We start from the raw sequence: 27,024 nt of genomic DNA, 5'->3' as shown, positions 1-27,024 counted from the left end.
CCTATGCTCGACAGGGAACGTTCTATCCAAATATGTAAAAATATATAGGATGTTCCGTTTAAATTAACAAAGTAAGCATATTCGGCCATTTTGTTTGGGCTTCATTTGTTTTTCTACTATCATTTTCAAAAACTTCATAAAAAATCGTGCAGCTTTTGTATTTTTTAAAAATTTAAAACAAAAAAGTTAATGGGAGGTTAAAATATAATGAATCACCCTGTACCATTTTGTTATATACTACAGTAGTGATTATTCCAACAATTTTCGTTTTCAGTACCTAATGCAATTTTCAACTGACAATTCAAAAATTGTTTGATAAAGCTGTAGCATACCTAGTCAGGTGGTACGAGTATCTAAAGGTAATAAGTTCGTTAGATGAAAATTAAGAAGACAATAATCAGGAGGAAGGGGGCGTTTACATGCGCAATTTTTTGTTCAGCATTTTAGAAAATCTAAGTAAGTTAAAAACAATATCCCTTCATTGTATCGGTTATGTCAGTGTTTTCTTCAGGATACAAGACAACTGACAGCACATTCAAAATAAAGAAAAAAACATTTTTACCTCGTTTATCTTACGTTTCCTGAATTTTGAACCCCTATTTAACATACAGAATATCGCTTACGGTACTATAAATATAATCACACCCCGCAGAATGTTTTTAGGAAACTATTAACACGTAAATTAATCACAATTATTGAGTATTTCTACAAATTTTCTGGACAAACAAGAAAGCTATATTTTTGGATGTTTACATGTTCTCCGTGATCTTTCAGTGCGAAAAATTAAAGGAAGTTGCTCTGGTTTAACATTACTCTCCGTCGCTTCCTGGATCTACTTGTTCATTATTTTATTAAAGGGTCTACTTATGCTCTATAAAACGCCTGCTTATAAACTTGAAATAAACATGATATAATAGAAAATCTATATAATTTTAAACATTCATATGTATATTGGTCACGCTCAACTTTTTTGTATATTGAATAATGTTCTCATTTTTCTTGTACTAGGAAGAAACTCCATGAATGTCATTTAGTTTGTGAAAACATATTTTTAAACGACTGTGAAGAATTTCTAGTATCTACTATTTTGGCTAATACAAATTCAGTAGAAGCAAACTAAAATAAAAAATCAAACTATACGTACTGATTCAATTCCCACAGACTTAATAAATATTTGATTAGTTCTGTAAAATGGCGAAAAATATTTATCGAAGTAGTCTTTTTCTTGCCTGCTTCTACTGTTTGGAGCGGCCCATATTTCTATAGGATCTGTTGTAACCTTCAGAAAAATGGATCCACCAGATAAACAAATAATAACGATTGATACCATCAATAAAACTTTAATTCTTTTATCTGCCATTGCTGAAAGAAGAAATGATGCTCCATCAAAAGTTACACAAGTAGCAGATATTTCTTATATTCATTACAACAATTCTGAATACACTTTGAGAAAAAACTTTTTTAATATAAAATAATACTCACTTTTCCCTATAGTCTTAAACATATCTTCCAAAAAGTTATGAATAGTATCACCTATGGTTTTCTTATTTTTCTTAGAAGCTGCAAAATATGTTACAGGTTGGTAAAGTTATGAACTTTGTTATCAACACAAGAAAAATTAATAGACTTTTTATGTTTAATGAATTTTTGTATGTTTAGCCATAGACTTTAATAAAATATTTTGTTTTAGAAGGTGTGAGTTTAAATTATGATTTTTTTACTATGTAGAAAGTAATTTAGAATCTTTCAATCGAGGTAGGTATCAGTACTACCGCCTTGCTATTTAAAAAATAAGAGGTGTTACAGTGCGTTGACATTAGACAAAACATCAAAATATATGACTGAACGTTTTTTTTTGTTAATTTTACCGAGGTTTATGGTTGCTCTAAATAAAAAAATTGAAAATGAATAGGTTCTTATATTTAACTACATTAAGCAGATCATTATAAATAAATAATATCCATATTACTTACTATTTTGTTGTGAAAGCGAGGTCCTGGGTCTCAGAATATTTACTAATATAATAACAAATGCTATTGCTAAGACAAGAAGCAATAAACAACAAGACACAATCAACGAAACTAAAGAAATATTTCCAAATAATAAATCTATACTGTCTAAACTAGTATAGAGATTGGTAGGGCAACTTGATGGACAATCTACGCAACCACAGGCTGAAGAATTGGGCTAAAATTTAATATTGTGTTATTAGAATGAGACTAAATGAGACTAAATTAAATATACGTAAATTTTGGTATGAATAATATGATAGTTTTACATGTTTATATATTTATTAAAATCCTCAGTTCAGTTGTGTGACATCGGTAATAAGAACAATGCAACTTCAATATGTGTGGATGTACAGGGCGTGTCTGAAATAAGAGCGTTCTTTGAAAAGGGTGATAGAGGGTACGAAACTGATCAACTTTTATTGAGCAACTGGCGGTCTAAATGCTTCTATTTTCGAGAAAATTATTTAAGAAAATTAACCATGAATGTAAGCCGACTTTGTGCATTTTGTGCACATGCACGGCCAGAATACTTGCTACATGCGTGAAGCGCTTCTCTAATTGGCTGACGTTCCACGTGACTTCCACAATCAAGCAAATCTGATGGTAGGTCGTATGTCTTGTGTTATTTAGTTGTGTGTTGCAGCGTTACTTAGCCGGGGCACTAGCAGATATGGTGCTAGTGTATGGAGAATATTAGTACAATTTAAATGAGACTTGTTGTTTCTATGCGGTCCGTTACCGTAACAGATGACAACCTAACAGTAAAACTGTGCAAAAGATAATTCAAAGGTTACGGGATACTGGGAATGTCCACCTGACATATGAAGGTCGTGAACGGAAAAGACCGCAACATGTTTTCGACAACGAAGAAAACATCATAAACCTCGTTGCGGAAGATCCGAGGCGCAGTACTCGCAACATTGACCGAGAAAATGGGTGTATCTAACAGTACCGTGTGGAGTGTACTCGGGAACAATTTATTGCTCCATCATATACAGAGGGTTCGGGCATTAAATAACAATAATTTTCAACCACGTGTGGAATTTTTTCAGTGGTTTCGGCATTTTACAAGCAAGGTGCCTTTTACAGATGAATTTTGTTATACTATAGACGGCATACTAAATGTTCACAACATTCTCTATTGGTGTGATGCAAATCTTCACGTTGTACAGAGTTCACGGTTCCAGCAACTGTTTTCAGTGAATGTGTGGTGTTTTTGGTGACAGATTACTCGGTTCGATAGTGTTACCTGTACATTTAAATGATGGTGCTTATTAAGTTTTTAACAAACGCCTTACGGGATTGTTGAAAGACGTCCCTTTACAAATTCGTGCCCAAATGTTCTTCATATATGACGGTGCTCCTCCTTATGTTTCTCGTGCAGTTTGTGAATTTCTTACATACCAACTTTCCGGAGAGGTGGATAGGGCGAAACGACCCTGTACGTTGGCCAGTGCGAAGTCTGGATATGAACCCTCTGGACTATTTTGTTTGGGGGTGTATGAAACAAAATGTGTGCCGAACGCCTAATGTCGATGCAGCAGATCTTCAGTAGCGTATTCTAATGAAATTCGACAAATACCGGGAGTATTTGCACATAATGCAGACTAATTTTGACCGTCGTTTGGAAGCATGTTTATTAGCAACTTTGAACAATTTTTGTAGAGCATATCGACTATTGGTAAGTAATTCGTTTAATTTTTGTGTTACTTTTAAACGAGATTTGAATAAATTCAGCATTTACGACCACAAAATTTAAACTGTCAAAACCGCCATCAGCGCTTTCGCACTGTGGCTTGCGGCAACTTTGATATCAAAGGTACAGCTAGCTGCCGCACCAGGGACGACTTTAAATTTTTTTAAACTTTCATGTAAATTTTTTTTTTCAATTTAAAACTTAATGTTTTAGACCATCAGTTGCTTAATAAAAGTTGCTCATTTTCGTGTCCTCTATTACCCTTTTCAAGTAACGCAGTTATTTCAGAAACACCCTGTATCTCAACTTTTTTAAACCCTGTATTTTCAATATTTTTGAAATCTATAAGTTTATCGGATTCTAAAAGTTTAAATGGAATAGGTTTGCTAGATAGGCCCTGTGCTAACGACACTTTAACTTATGATAACAAGAATAATCAGATAACTTTCCTGAAAATTTTATAAAAATGGAATGTAACTATTATCGAATTACAGGATTTAGTTTTATTTTTGCTTAATTAATTAATATACGTAATTACACCAATAATTCATATTGTAAATTAAATAATAAGGTTTACGTACCCAAGCACTATCACACATATAAGTTGTATGATTTATAGCTCCACTCACTGAATCGTCAACTGCGTTATATATGACAAGAAATGGGGCAAATGGATTTTCATTTGGATCGTTCATATAACCAAACCATCTGTAAAATAGTAGTTTATATATTATTTAAGGAACGCATTATGAAAGCCATTATTCATTTTCATAGTTTACCCCATGAGCCTGGAGGATGCGTAAAGTAAACTGAACGAATAATAACCATAACGTGCTAGTTACTACTATACTTTTTCTAGGACTAACACAAATGTCTAGGGAAAATATTTAGTAATTATTTACTATAGCATAAAATTTTGCTCCCTATTTTCGAGGTTACTGAACACAAATCTGAAGTTATTTTTGTGCGGTCGAACCTAGCTTTCTAAAAACTAGAAATCGCCGATGTTTCCAAAACGCTTGTCAATCCGCGTATTCTACGCAAAGCTCCACAGACAACACGATCGAGAGACAATACACAAAATGGCAGACGTTTCCAAAATTCGATCGTCGAGCTGCCAGGATGGGGGAATACCACGCCGAAATGACCAACCACGATGACAAAGCGTGCCAAAGCTTCCCCTGAGATCGTCGACGAGAGATGTGGATGAAGAAAATTTCGTCTAACTTTCGAAAAAAACCGCGGAAAATATTGACTTCAAATTCAACCACCTGCGAGACCTCCGGATCAATATTAATATTTATAATTTCAGACTTCACCTAAACAGCCATACCAGCCAGGAATGCAGACGTCGCCAACCCGAATGAAGTGTCACTAAACCATACCACGCAACAGGAAAATTACCGGAATCCACCCCGCTAACAAGCACCCTGGCCAATTGCAGTTATTCAACTAGGGCATAGAAGAATTCGCAGTGGAACCACTGCATTTCTATCAAACAAGCATAAATAAATCACATACTAAACCTCAACCTGAGTTATTATTTCTCTATAAAAAAAAGATAAATCCGAGCTCAATGTTTTCTCAAGTATACGCTGCAAATCAAGCTTTCGTATAGGCACTCCACGGAGTCCGTACAATGGTGCATAAACTTTAGTGTGTAAGAGACTATGATTTTCAGACACTAGGGTATCAGACCCGCAAAATGCTATACAGGATGAACAAAGAAACCCGAACCATAAACATTTCCAAAGTGCCCAAACTTGGAAAAAAGCGAATGTCAGTGTTTCAGAGTCCGTTTAGGTCGCATCAACCATATATATTTAGATCCTGAACTTCCATCATTCCGTCATTTCGAAATGACGTCAAATGGGAATCAATGGGAATGAGATGCCAGGGAACCCTTTCACTAGCGAACAGACGTATGACCACCCAGAACGACGGTGCAAAAGGACCCAGGACGTTACCATTTCTCCAATCCCATTATGAGAATCTACGATCTTGATGTTTAGAGGAGAGACAAATAGGTCATCTCCACCTAGAGAGCGGAACCGAGCAAAATTCGCATCCTGGCGTCCAACGTGGGACCCGCACGACGACCGATAACCAACTTATCTGATACCGCTACATGGAGCCAACGTGAGGCCTTGTTGCTACATGAAAACCTGACCAATTTGATTACACGACAACAACACTTACTGTTTACAATATTGTTGTTGTTTATAGGTCTTTTCAATCACATGTACATAGAGATATAATAATACCAGGAAAACATATTTTCTGAAATTTGAAGGAAAACTGTATTTATTTTAATATTATATTTACATAATTCCTTAGAATTAAATCAGCCATTTCCACTTCGTTACTCATTGCGTCGTCCCTCTGAAGACCACAACGTATCGCAAATTTATTTCTATCAATAAAAATAGTGTATTGGTAAAATAAAATAAATACAGGGTGTTGGATGTTTTACTGCTTTAATTTTAACAGACGATAGAATACATTAAAATAAACAAAAAACTTTATATCACATGGGTCCTAAACTTAACTATTTTCGAGAAAAAAAATAAAAATCTCTAACTTGAGAAGTTCGATTAATTAAGGAATATTGACATAATTGCGTGCACTTTTTTAAACTTCTTTATGCTTAATTCTAAAAGATAATTAACGTTGTAATAAATTTATAATTCGATAAAATTTATATCGAGCAATGTGACAACGGCGCGGCGGTTAACACGAGGTACTAAGCTGTCCGGCAATACCAATTCAGTTGGTGTTAATATCTGGAATTGGACCGTGTCGGTGTGTTTTTTGCGTACCTTTTCTTGAAGTGTTTTCCAGCTAATGTGCGAAAATTGCATTCGAAGGTATCGTGCGTGCATCGATAATAGTGGTGGACATGTTCAGCATATGTTGTAGTTTGTTTTGTACTTGTGCGTTTAAAAATTACTGAATTTTTCTTTTTGATAAGTCCCTAAATTATTTTTAAAACGTATGGTTATTTATTGGACGATGGGTATCTTTGGGTACTTTCATTACATATTTTTCAAATTCATATTTTGATTAAAAGTTAAGTTCCTGTTTTAAGAGATTCATAATTACTAAAATTCGAGCTAAAATTTAAGTACAACACTATCTTCGTATTACAAAATCGATACATTTTATTTTATTTATTTAAAAACTGGAAAACTTGAAATATTAAATGTTTCACAATAATAGTTGTTTACATTTTTTCCGTAGGACAAGTCTGCTGCGTGCACACGTGGTGCGCATTAGCTGTGTAGCGCTGTTGTCGCGTTGTGATGAAACTCTCCAATATTAATATTCGCTGTATTTTGAAAACTGTTAATCTTACGCCCCTGTAATATAGAACTTTTTTGTTCATTTATGATTATTCTATCTCATGCTGAAGTTATGGCAGTCCTACTTCTTACACCCTGTATATTTATATTCATTTAACTATTACCGATGTTCATTTAGTCTGTAACCTGTTTTTGTAATTTAACGTAGTAAATTAATGATAAAAAAAACTTAACCCGACCTAACCTAAGTTTATACAGACAGACCCCCATAAAAATAACTTCATATTCCTCTCGAAAAAAAAGCGCTGGACAAAATTTTGCGCATTTTTGAGTTTTATGCTATAGTAAATAATTACCAAATATTTAAAGTTAAGTTCAGCACTTAGAACTAAACACTTTTAAGCGTCATAGTTTATTTTAGGAAGAAGATTACACAAATTATAAACGTATATAATTATTATTGACTCATATTAAAAATATATTACTTATTTATCAGTTGCAAAGGTTATTTATTCGATAGCTGTGTATAGAAAATATTTGTAACAATAAAAAACTATTTTCACCTTTCTGTATTACACCAAGTAGCGCCATATTTTCCACAAGCACTTGCTAGGACTGATCCTCCAGTACTAGGAAGAGAGACATCTTTACATGAATTATATATTTTCTCTATATAACTTGAAGTCACATTGACCGTCACACTCGTTACATATGCTAAAATTACAGGTTATCGTTATAATAATAATTTATCTAGAGATGAATGGTTGCCGTAGATAGCAGGCCATTCGCTTTTTATCTAGTTTATACATATAGTAGTCGGAAAAATTGTCAGTTCAGTTGTGGGTTATTATTAGTTCTACTTTAGTTTTCACTAAGGAATAGTGACTCTTCTAAATTTTAATTAAGTGCCCTTGTTTTTGAGAAACGGTTTTTTAAATATTATAATAATTTCAATTTTATTTCATAAATTATCACCAACAACTCTTTAGATATTAATCTAATATTTATATAGTCAGGTTTTTTAACTTCCTTTACAGTAACGGGGCAGTAATGTTACCTTTAATATACTATTGATGTTTTTTTTGTGTTTTACGAATGACTTTTGTGATATTATTTGAAAAGCTCATTCTGTTTATCAACTTTATTACCTCTCACAAAATGTTGGTATGATTCTTCGTTTTTAAGTTAATGTGATTATATTGGTTATCTTTGAGTAAAGAACACAGATGGGTTAGAAATTTTAATACTCTTGAGAAATAAGTTTGGCATTTTTTAAGCCCCTTTTATTAGTTGTTACTGTGAGTGATTTTGTACAGATCACGTGAGGGTTATGTTGTGTATTCAAATATAGAAATTTTCAACATGCGTTTCTTATATGTTTTGACAAGTGTTAGTTCATATAGGGGTTTTCATTAGTTGATCTCTTTGGAGGAAGGAATTATGTTTTACTTTTCCTTCTTTTGTGTTGTGCTAATAAAGTTTTGCAAATTTTCTTAAAAAACTGTAAATTTATGTTTTAAATATTTTACATACAAATTTGCATATCATCTAATAAATAAATAAAGTAGATTACCATCTTCATCTAATGTCCCATTATAGGTGTAATTTTTTACATAATCCGTTTGATTTGGAGAACATGAAAACTGGCAATATGCAGGCAAAATATTATTAATGCATGTTGGACACCTCTGAAATGGAACTGTATTTTGAAACCCTTTAGCCATGGTTATTACTTGATCCACATCACAACACAGATCAACAGGAACTGCAATATCAAAATATTGTATTCTATAAAAAATAAAAAAGTTCTAACTTTACCTTCACTTCCTTCTTGAAAATAGAAACCACAGTACTGCTTTAATTTGGCTATGGCCTCATTATACTTCTCGTGGGTACTGTTTAAAGGTTCTGGTTCTGTTCCGTTAGCTTGAATACAGCTTTGGTAGTGTCCCTTGGAATCTTGGTTGCAATAATGTAGAAAATTGCACGTAGCATTAACATTAATTGATAGTGTTGTTAAAAAGCAAACGATAAAAATGTCTTGAATAACTAGAACAAAGCAATATAATATTACTTCAAAAAGTGAGCATTCCCTGTTATGAGAAGATCAAATCGGTATCATGTAAACTAAGAATTTGGGATGTGATTGCACATAAAAAATACAGGATTGATTTATTTGAATATACAATAATAATGTTCCTATCGGGAAATCTTCATAAGTGCAAAATAAGACGTAATACAAAAATATGAACAGATATCATTTGCCTACGTTCATATGAAACAGGCATGCCTACCATCGAAAGTTTGTCCATCAGATTCAAGATAGGCACAGTTCTAATCGCCCAATATGATGTTTGTGAACACACAAAGAATGGTTTAGGTATATAAAACAGCTCCCCAGTATTCCAAGAAAAAATATCGATTTACAGCTTTACAAAACCTGTTTCCAAACACCTGATTACATAAATATATTCGGTCTTAACATTAAATACAAGTAGGAAATTCGATACCGGCCCTTATTTCTAATCCTGGGATTTCAGGATTATACATAGTCAGTTCAGGGATGCCGAGATTATTTCGATATCGTGAGTTACAAATAAGAAAATCTTGCAGAAATCAGCTCTTTAATCAACAAATCAAAATTTAGACATAGGTAAATCAATGTAATCAAAATTTTGACAAAAATCAAAGTAATCAAAATTTAGACAAAAATCAACGTATTTTCTAACTACTCTAACTAATCAGACTTAGGGTCACTCTAACCAGAAATAAAATCACTGAATCTTTATGTTAAAGTTATTCATTTTCAGAATCAGTGGGATCTCTGTACTTACATAAATTGAAAAAGCTTTATGTAACAAATTATGTAAATAAACTTGAAAATTAACAAAAATCTCTCTTAACATCGACTAAATAGACGTAGGTAGTAAAGTAAGTTTCTTAGCAAAAAGTATTTAAAAATAATATTAAAAATGCACTGAGCAGTGCTTTCGACTGCGGCAGAAAATCGATTAGCGACCGCGAAAATTAAAAAAATACAAAAATGAAGTATATCACCAAGTAACCCAGTGAAAATTGCTTGTCTATCATTTTAGTTCAAAATACATAAATTTTATTCCACGTAAGCATCACAAGCCCGCTCTAAATACAAGACATCTATCAAATATCTAGGTGTAGTGCTAGAGTAATTGAACTGGAAAGATCATAAATTTAGCTACAAAAAGATGCGAGCTGATCCCAATATATTCTTTTATTACATCAGTCATTAGTTAGATCTATTGGCGATTACGATTATATCTTTTATAGATCAGCTAATAGAAGAATACCTCCAGAGGTTCACCAATTAACATTATGGAATCAGAATATACATAACAACCTCTCAGAAGAGAAATGTTAAGTTATAGACCTTTGCTAAAGTGCATGACCAGGAATAATAAACTATTGACTAAAATTGAATATCCATATACTAGAACAACTTAACAAATAAATGCTGGCTACATAAAAAGCTACCTAAAATGGTAGAAAGTTACATAAAGGTACAATCTGTTTGATTATAAAGGCCTCGAGCTATAACTCGGTTACCTATTTTTTAACACCCTGTAAAATATATATACAGGGTGATTCATTAACAATGGGAAAGTCGAAAGCTGAAGATACTATACGTGAAATGGTGACCATTGGCGCAAACATGCCTTATCCGAAAGTTGATAGTTTCGGAAATACAGGGTGTTGAAAGTTAAAATTTTAAATCGTTTTTTTGCGATTATTCTGAAAATATGTAGGTTAGGAACTTGAAAATTTGTGAAACTATATTTTTTTAGGCGACGAATAAGATGCGTGTTGTAATTTCAGCATTGCTCATAGAGGGCGCCACTTACGACCAATTTTACCGAAAATTTAGTTAATAACTTTTTACCCTGTATGTCTAACATGAAACTTGATTCAAAACCTGAAAGAGCAATCATTTTTCCATTAATTATGTATTCTTGTTTCATTTCGGTATCTCGATCCGTTTTCGAGAAAAATCGATTTAACGAACACTATGTTTTGATAATACGAGAAATTAAAAGCGAAACAAACCAAGTGTTTCTTCGTGTTATTACAACAATTAACAATAAAACAAATAAAATACGTAATTATGATTTAAAGTAATTGTTCGAAGAATCCACCGTTGACACTGATACACTTTACACGTTTTCTGAGAGATCTTCGAGTTTGAAACAACATATTGGGATTGCGTCTGACTTCGTTGGCAGCGATTTGTATTCTTTGCCACAACTCTTCACACGAGCCAATAGATTCTTTGTAAACTATATCTTTCATTCGAGACCAAATAGAAAAATCAAGAGGATTGAAGTCCGGACTTCTGGATGGCCAAGCAAAAATGCTTACATGGCCAATCCAGCGATTTGGAAAAACTGCATCTAAATATGCACGCACTGGCCAAGAAAAATGCGGTGGAGCTCCGTCGTGCATGAACCACATGTCTCTTCTTAAATAAAGTGGAACTTCTTCAAGCCGTGGAAGCATTTTTACTTGGCCACCCAGAAGTCCGGACTTCAATCCTCTTCATTTTTCTATTTGGAAGAATCTATTGGTTCGTGTGAAGAGTTGTGGCAAAGAATACAAATCGCTGCCAACGAAGTCAGACGCAATCCCAATATGTTGTTCCAAACCTGAAGATGTCTCAGAAAACGTTGTGTAAAGTGTATCAGTGTCAACGGTGAATTCTTCGAACAATTACTTTAAATCATAATTACGTATTTTATTTGTTTTATTGTTAATTGTTGTAATAACACGAAGAAACACTTGGTTTGTTTCAATTTTAATTTCTCATATTATCAAAACATAGTGTTCGTTAAATCGATTTTTCTCGAAAACGGATCGAGATACCGAAATGAAACCAGCGTACATAATTAATGGAAAAATGATAGCTCTTTTAGGTTTTGAATAAAGTTTCATGTTAAATATATAGGGTAAAAAGTAATTAACTAAATTTTCGGTAAAATTGGCCGTAAGTGGCGCCCTCTATTAGCAGTGCTGAAATTACAACACGCATCTTATTTGTCGCCTAAAAAAATATAGTTTCACAAATTTTCAAGTTCCTAACCTAAATATTTTCAGAATAATCGCAAAAAAGCGATTTAAAAATTTAACTTTCAACACCCTGTATTTCCGAAACTATCAACTTTCGGATAGGGCATGTTTGCGCCAATGGTCACCATTTCACTTGTAGTATCTTCAGCTTTCGACTTTCTCATTGTTAATGAATCACCCTGTATATATATATTTAAATGGGATGTTATATTTTTTTTAATGACGCACATTTTTTTTTTTTTCGTCACACTAGATGAGTGGTGATCCATATTTTTTTTAAATGGGATTATATAATTTTTTTGCATGTTTTGATAGATTTTTTTATCTAACCATATAAAAGGACCACGCAATTTCTTTATGGAATATGGACTTCCGTTAAATTGGTTGGAATTTTGATATGTTATGTATTTTGTCCTTCTGATCAAATGTCTCAATGGGCAGAAACTCCTGTGACCTCAGGATTTTAAGATACAGCTGGCTGATGTTGGAACTATTCTGCACTGGAGATGCGTTCATATGGGTCAAATCTGTGCCATTTTTTAAGTTGTAGGTGTTCAGCGAGGTTTGAAAACACCTCGCAAACTTCGTTAGCAATTAATTGTAGTTCATTATCATACTCCCGATATTATTCTATTATTATTGACATTACGAGTCATAAAACGTCAAAGTTCAAAGTACTTTTCTTTCTGATACTGGACGCCTCACATTGTTTTATAATCTAATAAGCAGCATTAAAGGTCTCATCCTGTCACGTATCGTGAAGTCATTGCAGGTAAGTTTTGGTCATCCAATGTCATATAACGTCATCTCATGCAACACATCTACGTATAACAAATAATGTATGATAATGATAATGTATTTCAATTGCTTACAAAATGATATAATGTGAGCAGATATTTAACTCACAGTAAAACATGATTTGTTCAAAAGGAACTATTACCCTGTGTGACATGAGATGACAATGTATGACCAGAACTTGCCTGCAATGACGATGCATGACAGACTGAGAGTCATGGACCATGTATTAAAAGATTTACATGACAAAATTTGTCTAGTCTACATGGATGATATTATTATATTTTCAACTTCACTTCAGGAACACATTGCAAATCTTAAATTAGTATTTTCCAAATTACGAGAAGCAAATTTAAAAGTTCAACTAGATAAGTCGGAATTTTTAAAAAGAAATGTTGAATTTTTAGGACATGTAATAACTCCTAATGGCATTAAGCCAAACCAAAAAAAAATAGAAGCCATACAAAAATATCCAATCCCAAAAACAGCTAAAGAAATTAAGTCATTTTTAGGTTTAGTCGGTTATTACCGCAGATTCATTAAAAATTTTGCTCAAATTACGAAACCTCTCACAAAATGTTTAAAGAGGAACGAAAGAATAGTTCATACATCTGAATTTAAGGATGCTTTTGAAAAATGTAAATCACTTCTCATGAATGAACCTATATTAGCTTATCCTGATTTTACCAAACCTTTTATCTTAACTTGTGATGCTTCAAATGTAGCAATTGGCAATGTTTTAAGCCAAGGTCCTATAGGCAAAGATCGACCAATAGCGTATGCAAGTAGAACATTGAACCCCGCTGAACAAAATTATTCGACAGTTGAAAAGGAGTTACTTTCTTGTGTAAATTTTATTAAATATTGTCGACCTTATCTTTTCGGAAGAAAATTCACGATAGTGACAGATCATAAACCCCTTCAGTGGCTTTTTAATCTTAAGGAACCAAATTCACGTCTCGTGCGTTGGAGACTGAAACTTGAAGAATATGACTACAACGTAGTGTATAAAAAAGGCAAAGAAAATACCAACGCAGATGCTTTGTCTCGTATTGAAATTAATGCCCTCGAAAATGAATCAATTGTAGCTAACGCAAACCAAAATGACAATGACAAAATTATTACAGACTTTTCAATTGAAAATCCACCAGAGGAAAACCTTCCAGAAAATATTATTGACCTATATACAGAAATCCCTGACTTTAATCCTAATAATATCCAGCCATTAATAGAAAATAATAGTCCAACTCCAATCAACATAATCCAAGACGTCACCTCACCTTGAGACCAGCAATACATGACGAACATTCTTCTAATGAAACTGTGCATTCAGCAACAGAAAATCCTATACTAGAAATAAAAATTTCCGAAAAACCTTTAAATCAATATAAACACCAAATTATATTTTTCTATACCGAAAACAATACAAAACCTTGTATAAATCGCAAATCATTACAACGAAATAGTAAAAAAAGAATAAACATTAGTTTACCGATTAATAATTTAGAAGAACACATTTTACAAACTGTAAAGGAATATTTAACTCCAAACACATTGTATGCTATTAATTTTAGTAATAAAAAATCAAAAATAATTACGACTATTCAAAAATATTTCAAAAATTCAAGCTTAAAATTAATAGAATGTCCCAAAGTATTAAGAGATATAGAAAATTCAGAAGAACAAAAAGAGATGATAAAGTATCATCACGAAGGAAAAACTAATCACAAAGGAATCACTGAAACACATAAATCAATATCTCGCTCACATTACTGGCCCGATATTAGTAATGATGTAATAAATTATGTTAATACTTGTGAAATTTGTCAAAAAAGAAATATGAGAAACACCCAATTATTTTAAAATTTAAACCCACACCAATTGGTACTTTTCCTGTTGAACATATTTATATAGATACATTCAATGTAAAAAAAACAACCTTTCTTAACAATTATTGATAGTTTTTCGAGGTTTGCACAAGCATATCCTATAACACTTAATGCTGTTGACATCATAGGTAGTTTATTGAACTTTATTTATTATTTATATCTCATTTCGGCTTGCCCAAAATCATAACTTGTGATAATGGAACCGAATTCAAAAATCACTTAATTGAAGAATTTTGTACCAAACATAAAATTAGATTCCACAGACGGAAATGAAATTTACAAAACTATCAAAATATTAGAAGGAAACCAAAATCACATAAACAACATTCTAACAAAAAATATTGATCTAACAAAGCAAATTTTTGCTCAATATAATAAAACTGTTACCAATCTAGTTAATAACCAAAATTTGATGGAACATAAAATGAATGAACTAATTTCAAGAGTAAATAATCTATCAAAAATAGTAACTACTGACGAACTATTTGGTTCAATAGATTTAATGGCTTTCACATGTCAAACTGTAGATTCAATATTAGATAATATAGAGAATGCAATAATGTTTGCACAACTTAATATCTTACACCCATCTATAATGTCTGCCGAAAATTTAGAATTATTAATAAAAAAGATAAAACCATCTTTACCAAATTTTAGAAATGTTCAATCTTATTATAAGATTGCTAGTTCACAATTACATTATAAAGACGATAATATTATAATTGCTATACATTTTCCACTTTTAAAGAACTTAAAATACAATTATTTAAAATTGTTTCCTATACCAAAAAATAACCAAATATTAATACCAAAAAAGCCTTTCCTATTGACCCATCCTTCAGAAGATTATTTCATGGATAACGAATGCCCAGAAATAGAGAATATTTACATATGTTACCCAGAGGATATCAGTGATGAGGAAAACTGTATATCAAAATTAATAAAAAACCAAAATTATACATGTACTCCATCAAAAGTCTCCATACACAAAACTATCATTCAAGTAATTAATCCTGGACACATTATAGTTATTCCAACAGAGAAAATTAGTATAAAGAAATCATGTATACAGGACGGATTCTCAAATATCAATCAACCAACACTGGTTACTATTCCCGAAAATTGTTCCATAAATATAAATGGACAAGAATACAAAAATGTTAAAACATGGACCTCTCAAGTACAATTTGACTTACCAAAAATTGAAATTTTTAATGGCAACAATCCAAAAATGGAACATTTACATCTACATGACGTGAACCTAGAAGAAATTTCAAATCTACAATCAAATTATAATAAACTAAAAGTAGAAAGTCCTGAACAGTATGAAAGAAAGTTCACCCTCATTTCAACGATAATATGTATAACAACAATATTCTTACTATTTATTGGATATGTAGCAATTATACATGGTAGAAGAATATTCGAATACCTTAACAAAGAAGCCAAAGGACAACCCGCAGTTACCAACGAGGACAACCCTGGACAGTCAACAAAGGTTCCACCCTTGTTTCCAATTTAAGGAGGGAGGAATAATGTTGTGAAAAAGTGCAAAGACAATCAGGTTAATACGAACCTATAAATATAGGTATTAATATGATATAGAGCAGTTCTGCTATACTTTTCATTGTATTCAACTCGTATTATAAATCTTTCAGAAATAAAGTTTTTTTTAAAAACCAAGTTTATGAAACGATTTTCATCATTCGCGTAATGATATGTCATGACGTCATATGGCATATATACCTATCGGGAGTATGATAATGAACTACAATTAATTGCTAACGAAGTTTGCGAGGTGTTTTCAAACCTCACTGAACACCTACAACTTAAAAAATGGCACAGATTTGACCTATATGAACGCATCTCCAGTGCAGAATAGTTTCAACTTCAGCCAATTGTATCTTAAAATCCTGATGTCACAGGAGTTTCTGCCCATTGAGACATTTGATCAGAAGGGCAAAATACATAACATATCAAAATTCCAACCAATTTAACGGAAGTCCATTTTCCATAAAGAAATTGCGTGGTCCTTTCTATGCCTTTACATAACGAAATTTTTGAGAAAAAATGAGAAAACTTTCTGCTTTTGACTTTAGTTTAGGATCCTCGCTTTCAAATCATATCAAATAGAGGGGCAGGAAAAACAATTGCATACTGCATATTTTTATTTTTATTATTTATTTCACTGTCGTACTATTGCTCCATTATTCTATTTATATTTCAAGAATGAACTGAATAAGTCAAAGAGCAAAAACGAGAAACACACAAGTTGTGTTACAAGTTATACAATTACAATTAATAAGGATTATTTACGCAAACATTAAGAAACATCTCAAAAAGTCTTTAAGAAACATTTATTGAAATATTTAACTTTGCTCTGTAATGGTCTGACAAGATTGTTACATCCACAAATGTGGAATTTTTTGCTTGTGATTTATTTCACCTCTAAAATAAATATTTTTAAGTTCACTCTGTAGAACCAATTATCTCAAGGACTTATCATAGTCCTTGAGATAATTGGTTCTAGGGGAATTTAAAATTAGCAATTCAATATAATTTGCTAAGGTAACACGTTAACATAAATGTATAAAAAATAAGTGTATACTATACATATATCTGAAAAGGTATAACAGATGATAATTATTGAATTTAAATAGTGTCAAACTTCACGAGAATTGTAGGAAAATGATTTAATAGAGATATTTAAACATTTGTTAGGGTCAACAATCGCATAAGGATGATAAACGCTTTCAAGTGCCTATTTAAATAATTATCAGAACCAAGTCAGCAGTAGTATGAGATCTAGACTTATTCGATTACGTGGTAGTTTATTACGAAATCGGTTTTTTAGATATTTTTAAGATATGGAATTACAACATTTTTTAAAGGAGGAGGAAAAACTGGAGTATGTCCAAATATAATCGAAAAAAATATTCAGAAAAAAAAATTAAATAAGTGATATAGACAAAATTGAAAACGCAAGAAATATAAGAGTAAATATATCTCTTCGCTTTTGCACACTGGCCTAATTACTATTGTTATTAAAATGCAACAAAAAATACAAGGTATCCAGAAAATGCATATTCATCCAAATATTCCTTGGCTCAGAACAATCATATTTAGCCCAACTTACCTATTCTAAAATCGCTTAATTTAGCCCCTAGAGGGCTTCAAAATTCATGAAAAGTTTTTTTGTGTGTGTGTGTGTCCATCGATTTTAACCATTTTTGGGAAGTTTTTTTATTCTCTCCTTAACAATTAGAGAACGTACGTAAGTATCAGCTAATGTTTTTCTGCTACTTGAATAATAACAGACCTCATTTGGAAACTTTTTTACTGTAGCGATTTTTTTTAATTAAGCAGTTTAGTCTAAAAAATAATTTAAAGGAAATAATAGTATACCTACTGTAAATAATATATTTCGTTAAATCAATATTGTTTTTTAAAGAAACATATTTTTAGATCAACTGAAATCATTGTTACAGAAACCAAAACAATATATTGTACACAGGATGATTTAGGAGGAAATGTCAATATTTTAGGTAGGTACGTATTCAAGGACCCAAAATAAACATAAAAGTTCCTATAAACGAAGCTCCTATTCTCAACCGTTAACAGGGTTAAACAATATTCAAAATTTAAGATTTTTATGAAATTATTGCATTTACAATTCATCGCAGTTTGTTAAATCTGGTGAACGAACCGGCCAGTTTATAGGTGCAAGGTATCTTCTACGGTCTTTGGTCAGAATATTCGTTCATTCAAGAACTCTCTAACAGTTAAAAAGAAATGGGCGGATGCACCATCACGCATAAAGGCTAAATGGCATGCCAAACTAATAATAATTATTTCTGTTTAAGCGATTTGGTACAACAAAAGGGCCGAGAATGAAGTTGTCAATGACTCCCATTCAGACATTAATTTTGAAGTGATATTGAGACTAAGTTTAGTGGCTAATAGTTTTTGTCAGAATAAACATGCCAATTATTATGTAAATTAGTTATATATGTCCTTGTGAAACATGGCTTCGTCTGAAAATATATTTTTTTTTTAATTGAAATATAGATCTTTGGTTTTGAATGAAATGACAAAATGCAAGGGTACTTCATGAATTTATTGAAAATTGTTACAGGTGCGATAGCTGTTATTTCAATATATCATGAATGAACAATACTTTTAGATGGTTTCCTCGTTCGCCTGTGTTTTGCTCAAATCTGTGGTCTTCCCTCAATATTTGTAAATGTTTGGTGGTTTGGCCCTTGGGGATTAGGAAGTGTATATAACCTTTCACGATCATTGCCTCAAAAAATCTATAAATTTTGTATTGCGGATAAAGATTTAATAGACAATCTGGCAAAATTTAATGTCAGTTTACATTTTCTCGTTTGCACTAAATGGTGTAACAGCAGATGCGTAAAGAGATCCTAAAATTATTTTTTCTATTAAATAGCTCTTAAAAAAATTGACTGAAGTCAAACATGTATCCAAATGGAGTTTGCTATTCTTACAAAGAAAATGTGTAGTTTAAAAAAAACATTGGCGTGAAAAAATTCACACCTGAAAAACATTTTCCAAATACATTATACAGGGTGTTTCAGACAACATGGGCAAACCTTCGGGGGCAGATTCCTAATTATGTTTATCGAGTTGTTTAGTGTAGGTACGTTTACAATTCATAATTAATTCTATATAAATAAATAATTCTTTATATTACATTCAAAATACCGAAAACTCCAGGGAAAACGAAAAAATAATAAGAGTCAGTTTTTTATCAAAATTGAGAATTTAACCCATATAATTATGAATTAAAAATTTCAACGGAGAACCAATTTTTTCTTTGATTAAATTCAATGGCTTGCAAGTAAGTCCAGTCCTGTAATTCATGTTCAATATAATAAATAATACCTAGGAACGTGTATTCGGTTGTAAATAGTTATAGTTGTCGTCCAAATTTCATTTAATTCCCTTCAGTGGAAATTTTTTTTTGGAAAAAACATATTTTATTTTAAAACTGACACCCTGTAGCTAAGGAACGAAAGGAAATCGAACCCATGTTGATAGGAAAAAAATCTTGTTTTTAGGTTAGGAATCTGCCCCTGAGCGTTGGCCAATGCATCTGAAACACCCTGTATAAAGAAATAACGTAAGTTCTTAACGTAATTTTAAAATATCAATTACATGGTATGTTGTATAGAATTGTTTACATAATATTCCACTCTCCTTATCGTTTTTACAGATTTCCTATGCAGAAAAAAAATGGCAACAATCAAAGTTTAAACAACTTTTTTTGAGAAGTCAAAGAAATATTTAAAAAAAAATTGAGGACAAAGTAAATTTTTGTTTTTTCTTTAATGGAAAACGCTGTATGTTTGTCGCTTTTTGGAATTCTCTCATTTTTTAAATTATAGTGATATGATACGTCATATATTTACACATTATTTTGATTATTTATTGTTCCTTTACAATGAATAAAGTTAATACTCATATTGCCATGGAACCGATGCACATTATTTCGTTAAGAAAAAATTAATATACTGTAAAAAGTGTTTTATAGTAACCTCGTTGTGGTCTATATAAGGGACACTTTTTTAAATACATTTTTCTTATAAACGAATAATTTTGTGATCCCCCAGAAGTCCTAAATTGACCTCATTATAGTTCTTTCTATGGGAGATTCTGAAATAAGGCAAAGAAAGAAGATGTAATAATTTATATGACCTAAGGAAGAAAACATTCAGCGAATTTAGTACTAAAAATGAGGTAACAAAGCATTGCAAAAAACTTCTTATCTTCGATACCGTAAAAAAAATCCTAAAACTTTGGTTGTCACTATTTCATTTTCAAATAGACAGACAGGAACATGTTACGTGAAAGACCCTGTATGTAATGTGTTGTTAAGGTAAGGCTATCTATGCGTGTACATAACCATTTCAAAATGCAAAGAGGATTAGGGAAAATTCTCATTTCTCGTGGTTACCCAGAAAACTTAACTTTGTTTATTTTTTCTTTTTTTCGTTAGTATATTGATTGTATTTCAACCAGTAGCGAAAACCATGAATTTGTCACCACAGCTTTTAAATATCGTTTTAGCAATGACCACAGTTAGAACCAATATTTTCATATTCCAGTTTGGTATTAATTTCACTAAGACTTCCTACTGTAATTTTATAGAAAAAATCCCAGGTTTTAATAGGAACATGTCTACTCACTTGTTACATCGGAAAAGTTCTTGCTATACGAGTATATTTGTACAAAGAAATTGAATTTAAAACTTAATTCTGCATGAATGAAGAAAAGGACATAAGTAATTGCTCTTTTTTTACGAGAAAGAAAATTATTTTCAGTAATTAAATGCGCATTTTATATATAGGTACTGAGAATTAACATTACATCATAACTCCTAATTATTTAACATAATGTGAAAATTAAAATCTAATTATTTAATTTATTATAAATACTGAAATCTCGTAAAAAATATCGTTTTCGACATGTGAATAAGATTTTCAACTAAAACCCAGCATTTTTTAATTTTGTATAATATGCAAATATATTATAAAATTACAATAAGAGGTCATGGTATTATTATTAATACTGTACTAATATTCATACAAGACAGTTCATGGTTATTAAAAATGGAGCGCTCCAAGAAAGAACAATGAGTTTTTATTGTCGAGCAATATTTTAAAAATAATGAAGGTTTGGCAGCTACATTTCACAGTTTTCGTACAAAACATGGTCGGAATAGTTTAACTTCATCAACTGTGAAGAGATTAATTGAAAAATTCGGGGAGACTGAATTAATAAGTGAATTAAACACTCACACAAGTCGTTCAACACAAAACATCAAAGCAGTTTGTGAGAGTGTTGCTTAGAGTCCAGGAATATCAATTCGGCACCGTTGGACAATTCGAGAAGCTCTCTACAACATATTCTCACTTAAGAATTGCATCTTCATATTTACAAAGTTCAGTTGATTTAAGAACTGAAGCCTACTGACCACGCAGAGCGAATAGAGTACGTTGAATTAATTATGGAACAAATGGATGCTAATTTTTCGAATAAAATATCTTCGTCGATGAGGCTCATTTTCATTGTGTTGGCTTCTTTAATCGACAAAATTGTTACATTTGGGGCTCAGAAAATTCGTTGTGAAACAAATGCATCCACAACTTGTCACTATTTGGTGCGGATATTGGGCTGAAGGTATCATTGGACCATTCTTCTTCGAAAATGCGGCTGATCAGGTGATAAGAGTTAATGGTGCTATCACGACATGATAATTCAGTTTTTTGACCTAAATTGCAAGATATGGATGTAGACCACATGTAGTTTCAACAAGACTGTGTCACATGTCATACACTCCGACAAACAACTGAATTACTGCATTAGTCATTTCCTGGTCATGTAATCAGAATTTGATTTGTGGCCCAGAACATGCGATGTAGCGCCGTTGGATATTTTTCTTTGGGGTTTTTTGAAATCTAAGGTTTATGCCAACAAGCCCACGGCCACCCAGGCTTTGAAGGAGGAAATTGAGCACTGTATCAACGAAATTCAGCTGCATTTATGCAAACCGGTTATGGAAAATTGCGACAAAAAAGTGTATATGCCAGCAATGGAGGCCATTTACCCGGTATGCTATTCCATACATAACCCCATACATTTACAGTTTTTAATTAAAAATTTTGGGATACCTTTTAGTAGCTCTAACTGCTCTCATCGCTAAAATAATATTGAAAAGCCCGTTAAAATATATATAAATTTTAAATAATGCAGTAAAATAGTAATTTCGATGGAGCTAATTCGATAATTGTCACAAATAGCAACTAAATAATTTCAAACTTAATCCCTGGTGACATTTTTTAATGACATATATGACATCCTTCAATAACAATATTTTCGTACCTATAACACAATTCATCATTGAAATGAATTGTGATTTCATAAGCAGAATTAATAATTGAATAAATTATAGATCATGGTACTTACCTTTCATTTTAACCTTACTCGTTGCTTGATAACATAACTTATGATACTGATTGTAAAATCCAAAAATTTGCTTACAAAGTCTATCAGTGATTGATAATGTTATCTTAGTAAATCTCTGAAAACACCTGTAGAGGACAGGTGTGTCATTAAAAAGTATGTACGTTCTGACTTAATATCCTTATTACAGGAAAATGTAATTTTAAAATGTAATTTATTATTGTTTTCAGTTTTTTAAATTTCAAAAACAATGTTTCATTAAATTAAATAATTTTTTCCATCTTTACAAGCAGTAAATATAATAATAATAAAAAATTACTGTGACTGATTGGAAACGTTTTTCAGGAGTGTGAAGAATTTCATTATTTTCTGAATATTTTAGCACAAATGAAGTCAACCATTTTAATGCAGGTAATGCTTCTATTGAATATTTAAATTCTACCTTCTATTTAACAGTGCCTTTTATCAAGTTTTTCGTATATGAAAATAATTTTAACTCCTTAAAATTTTAAAGGAATTGCAGAATAGACCTCTTAGGTAGGTATGCTATTTAATTGCTTATGGGATATTTTGTTTTTCCATCATGCAACTTTGAATTATTCAGTAATATGGCCTCTTTCATGGAATGGTCTTGGTTTTGTTTCAGGGTACCTAATAGCCGTACTTATACGTTTTAACAAACAACATGATTTTCCGGGCTTTATTCCTTTCGATTCTTCCTCATAACTGAAAGTACATTCAATGTTTGCCGGCGTTATTGTGTATAACACGACTCCGCTTTGAACTCTACAGCAGGGTCGAGATAAAAATCTTTTAATTGGATTTTAATTTTGAAAAAGGGATAAAATAGTCACTGACAACGTTGTAGCTCAAGGACCGACCAAAATTTCTTTTGTTTGCAAATTTTCCGTTCTTTCCTCGTATTTCGACATATTTAATGGAGATTTATCTATTTTACTCGAAATCTATAACACATAGGTATCTGCACATATGTGCGAGTATAGAAGCCAAAACCTTATCTGGTGATAGAACACGTATATCTCAGCAGAAAATGCTTAGTTTCCAAGATAGAGGACATTCAAATTGAAATTTATGAAAATGGTTTTTTAAATTTATGCAAAATGACCAAAAGTAACTGCTCAGGTATTTTTTTTCACGTTCCAACTGGATGGTCGAGTTAACCGCTATAATTTCCGTTATTCCAACGCATTTTTCATGAAACTCATAAGCAACATCCGAGGAAATTGAATGTTTGGGCGGGCATACTGGGAGACCACCTGATAGGGTCTTTCCTCCTACCGAGAAATCTGGATGGGAACATGTATCTGAATCTACTAGAAAAAATCTTTAAAATGAGGTCTTACTCAACCTAGGATGCCATTTAAAGTTTAAGGGTATTTTACCCTCCTACATAAGTGGTAGGGAGTAGCTTCCAAGACACGAAAACTTACGCCACCACGTGTCCCCCTTGAAAAGAAAATCGAAGTGTCTCAAGTTTTTTTGTTTTTTTTTAATTCCGATATTTTCCAAAAGTTTTAATTGAAACACTCTGTATATGGAGCTGTCTCATTGAAGCTTTCGATTTTCGTGTAGCTCGTTCTTGAATTTCAAACTGAGACGAACGTGATAAAAATTTATACCTGTTGATTTTAATTCCTTTACAGTTATAGCATATATCTACATAATCTTTTTATAAAAATATTTACTGCAATTTTTTTTGTTAGTAAGGTTAACAATATAATTTCGATAGCGGCATCCAATCGCATGGGCGTAGCTAGGATAGTTGCTTGGGGTGGGCCTATGACTGCAAGCTGTATGGAGGACTCAAAAAAAAGGGCACGCAATCAGCGACGTACTGATATAAAATTTCAAAAATATAAACACGTTTTGCTGGGCTGGGCAACGGGCTTTCTCGGGTGGGGCGTGCATACCCCTGCCTCCCCCCCCCCTTATCCACTGAGGAAATTTTGAAAATTTATGTAAACTAATAGATTTGTCAGAATCCTTTTCCCAATTTACGTTACTTTTACAAGTATCCATACTACAAATTGGGCCTCCAGAATTATAATGACGTAGTTATTGATAAAAGTTTGTGAGCTCAATAGCACTTAAAACAGAAATCTAACAGAAAAAAAACAATAACAATTCCTGTGATCACGGGGCAGGGAAACTCACATAACAATGATTAACGTTGACGTTATTCGATATTTATAATACCAATGACGTCACTCATCAGTATATTGGGAAGAAGTGGTGCGAAGGGGATCAGCAATTTTTAGGCAACCTACTCCTTTTAAGATATTTTTTCTGAATTTGAGGTATGGTTTTATTCAATAAATTCAGTTTTTGCAAACTTTTCAGATAAAGAAAAATATTAATTGAATTAAACTAAACTAAATTGATTAATAAATAACGTATCTCAAGTACTACATGAACGCACTCTAATAATAATAATAATAATTATTATTATTATTATTATAGAAGAATTAACTATAGTTTAATTATTGTGTAACAAATAACACAGCAGAATATTTGTTCTTAATACACTGATTAGTCTTATGTTATTCATATATCCATGCTGCTGTGACATTTATAGTAATTTGCTGAAATATGTTATTATAATGTATTTTATATCAGATTTTTTAATTCCTAGAATGACTTGTAATTCCTTATCCGCAGGTGGATCCACTCAAAAGATGTCTTAACTTTGACATATTATCTTTTACGTACATATGGAATTATTAAGTGAAAAAAAAAATTAGATAAATATGAATTAGATAAATTTTCGTCTACTTTCTTGCTAGTTCCATAAAAATATAAAAATTTCTACAGCGTGAATCAGCAGCACCCAAAACTTATGTTTACCATTTGACGAAAATTAATTCAGTGGATTTTAATAAAGATTTAATATTTCAATAGTAGAAATTACCAAATTACAGGTGCTGACTCAAGTGTGTGACTAATGTTATTAGAAACTGTTTTATTAACATTACAACAATTTGGTTGGCAGTTACAACAAGCAATTACATTTATGCGTACCACTACCAAACCACCTTCTAAGCATTTCTCTAAACGTTTTCTCACATTTTTATAAACTTTCTTCACTTCAGCAACGGTAATTTCTCTTCGAGCTTGACAATTATTTCTAACAACTACAATCGAAATCAGTATCAGGGCAGGCCTGAGAGTCTATTAGTGGGTCCGACCCTACAAAGCCTAGCCCAAGAACAACAGAGACAGATCAAAGATACTTAGCTAAGGCTAAGGAAGTGCACTATAAGCTTGTGACTGGCAATGACCACGATATAGGCCACGACATAACAAACCGAAAAACAATGGTAGGTACTTTAAATATTTGAATAATTCTTAATTTTCATGTTCACAAAATAATATAACATAACTCCACTAATATGTCTGAGTTCTGTCACAAATCAATGAATTCATAAAAAAATTAAATTATTTTACGGAAATCGTGTCCCCTATAAAAACTGTAAACACATGAACCACTCTTTATTGATGATGCAAAATAATTTTTAATGTTATACGAAGCATGAAGTGCAAAAAGTAACTGTTTATTGCAAAAGATGTAAAAATTGACAAACTTGACCGAAAGCTGAGTTTATAGAGTGCAATACTATTAGTCCTGTAGCCAGGGGGGTTCCAATTGCCTCCTTCATTTAGATGGAGTTACCCAAGTATTTTTTGTATATTTTGAGCTGCTGAACACGAATTTTTTGGGTAGAAGTTTGCCCGGATGTCGATAAGTTTTTTATTAACAAAAAACTTGCAAAATACTGAGAACTTAGTTTTTGGCAAAATAAAACGTATTTTCTTGTTCTTTGACTCATTTTAAGAAGAAAACGTCTCTCGCAATTTTTTTGTTAAACGCATTGTTTTCAAGATAAACGCCGTTAAAAACTCGAAAAATTCAATTTTTGCGATTTTCAATTGTTAATAACTTTTGATTGAATAGGTATTTTGTAATTCTGCTGACGGAGTTTGAAAGTTCACGTTAAATACTACAAATTATGAGTAATTGCAGTGTGAAAATTTGTTTTTTCCACTGTTATTTGAAGCTATAAACAAATAGCGATTGAGCGTTCAGAAGGGTGCGCCGCCATGTATGTAAGAGAGCGGTTGCCTTCGTACAGGCGTTTAATACACGATATTGTAGACATTTGTAGACCAAAGAAACGATGAAAACTGAACGAAACATTAACAATTTAATGAAAATTTGCAATATT

At 31.9% G+C, this 27,024-nt stretch overlaps 1 protein-coding gene across 1 annotated transcript in view; it reads right to left on the bottom strand.

The window, feature by feature from the left end:
* LOC108909318 (Niemann-Pick type protein homolog 1B) overlaps positions 1 to 22,807 on the bottom strand; it is a 63,784-nt gene extending 40,977 nt beyond the window's left edge. The window contains exons 1-8 of the mRNA XM_018713631.2: positions 22,784 to 22,807; positions 8,829 to 9,059; positions 8,584 to 8,775; positions 7,574 to 7,724; positions 4,290 to 4,416; positions 1,974 to 2,187; positions 1,483 to 1,560; positions 1,145 to 1,362 (exon numbers count right to left, since the gene is read on the bottom strand). Coding sequence (XP_018569147.1) covers positions 1,145 to 1,362; positions 1,483 to 1,560; positions 1,974 to 2,187; positions 4,290 to 4,416; positions 7,574 to 7,724; positions 8,584 to 8,775; positions 8,829 to 9,059; positions 22,784 to 22,790 — 1,218 coding nt within the window. The 5' untranslated portion in view covers positions 22,791 to 22,807. The remainder of the gene's footprint in view (positions 1 to 1,144; positions 1,363 to 1,482; positions 1,561 to 1,973; positions 2,188 to 4,289; positions 4,417 to 7,573; positions 7,725 to 8,583; positions 8,776 to 8,828; positions 9,060 to 22,783) is intronic.
* Positions 22,808 to 27,024: the final 4,217 nt, after the last annotated feature.

This window comes from Anoplophora glabripennis, unplaced genomic scaffold (genome assembly GCF_000390285.2).
Source record: "Anoplophora glabripennis isolate ALB-LARVAE unplaced genomic scaffold, Agla_2.0 scaffold234, whole genome shotgun sequence".
Taxonomy (NCBI): domain Eukaryota; kingdom Metazoa; phylum Arthropoda; class Insecta; order Coleoptera; family Cerambycidae; genus Anoplophora; species Anoplophora glabripennis.
Note: the sequence above shows the minus strand (reverse complement) of the source record. Positions and strands in the feature narration are given on the sequence as shown.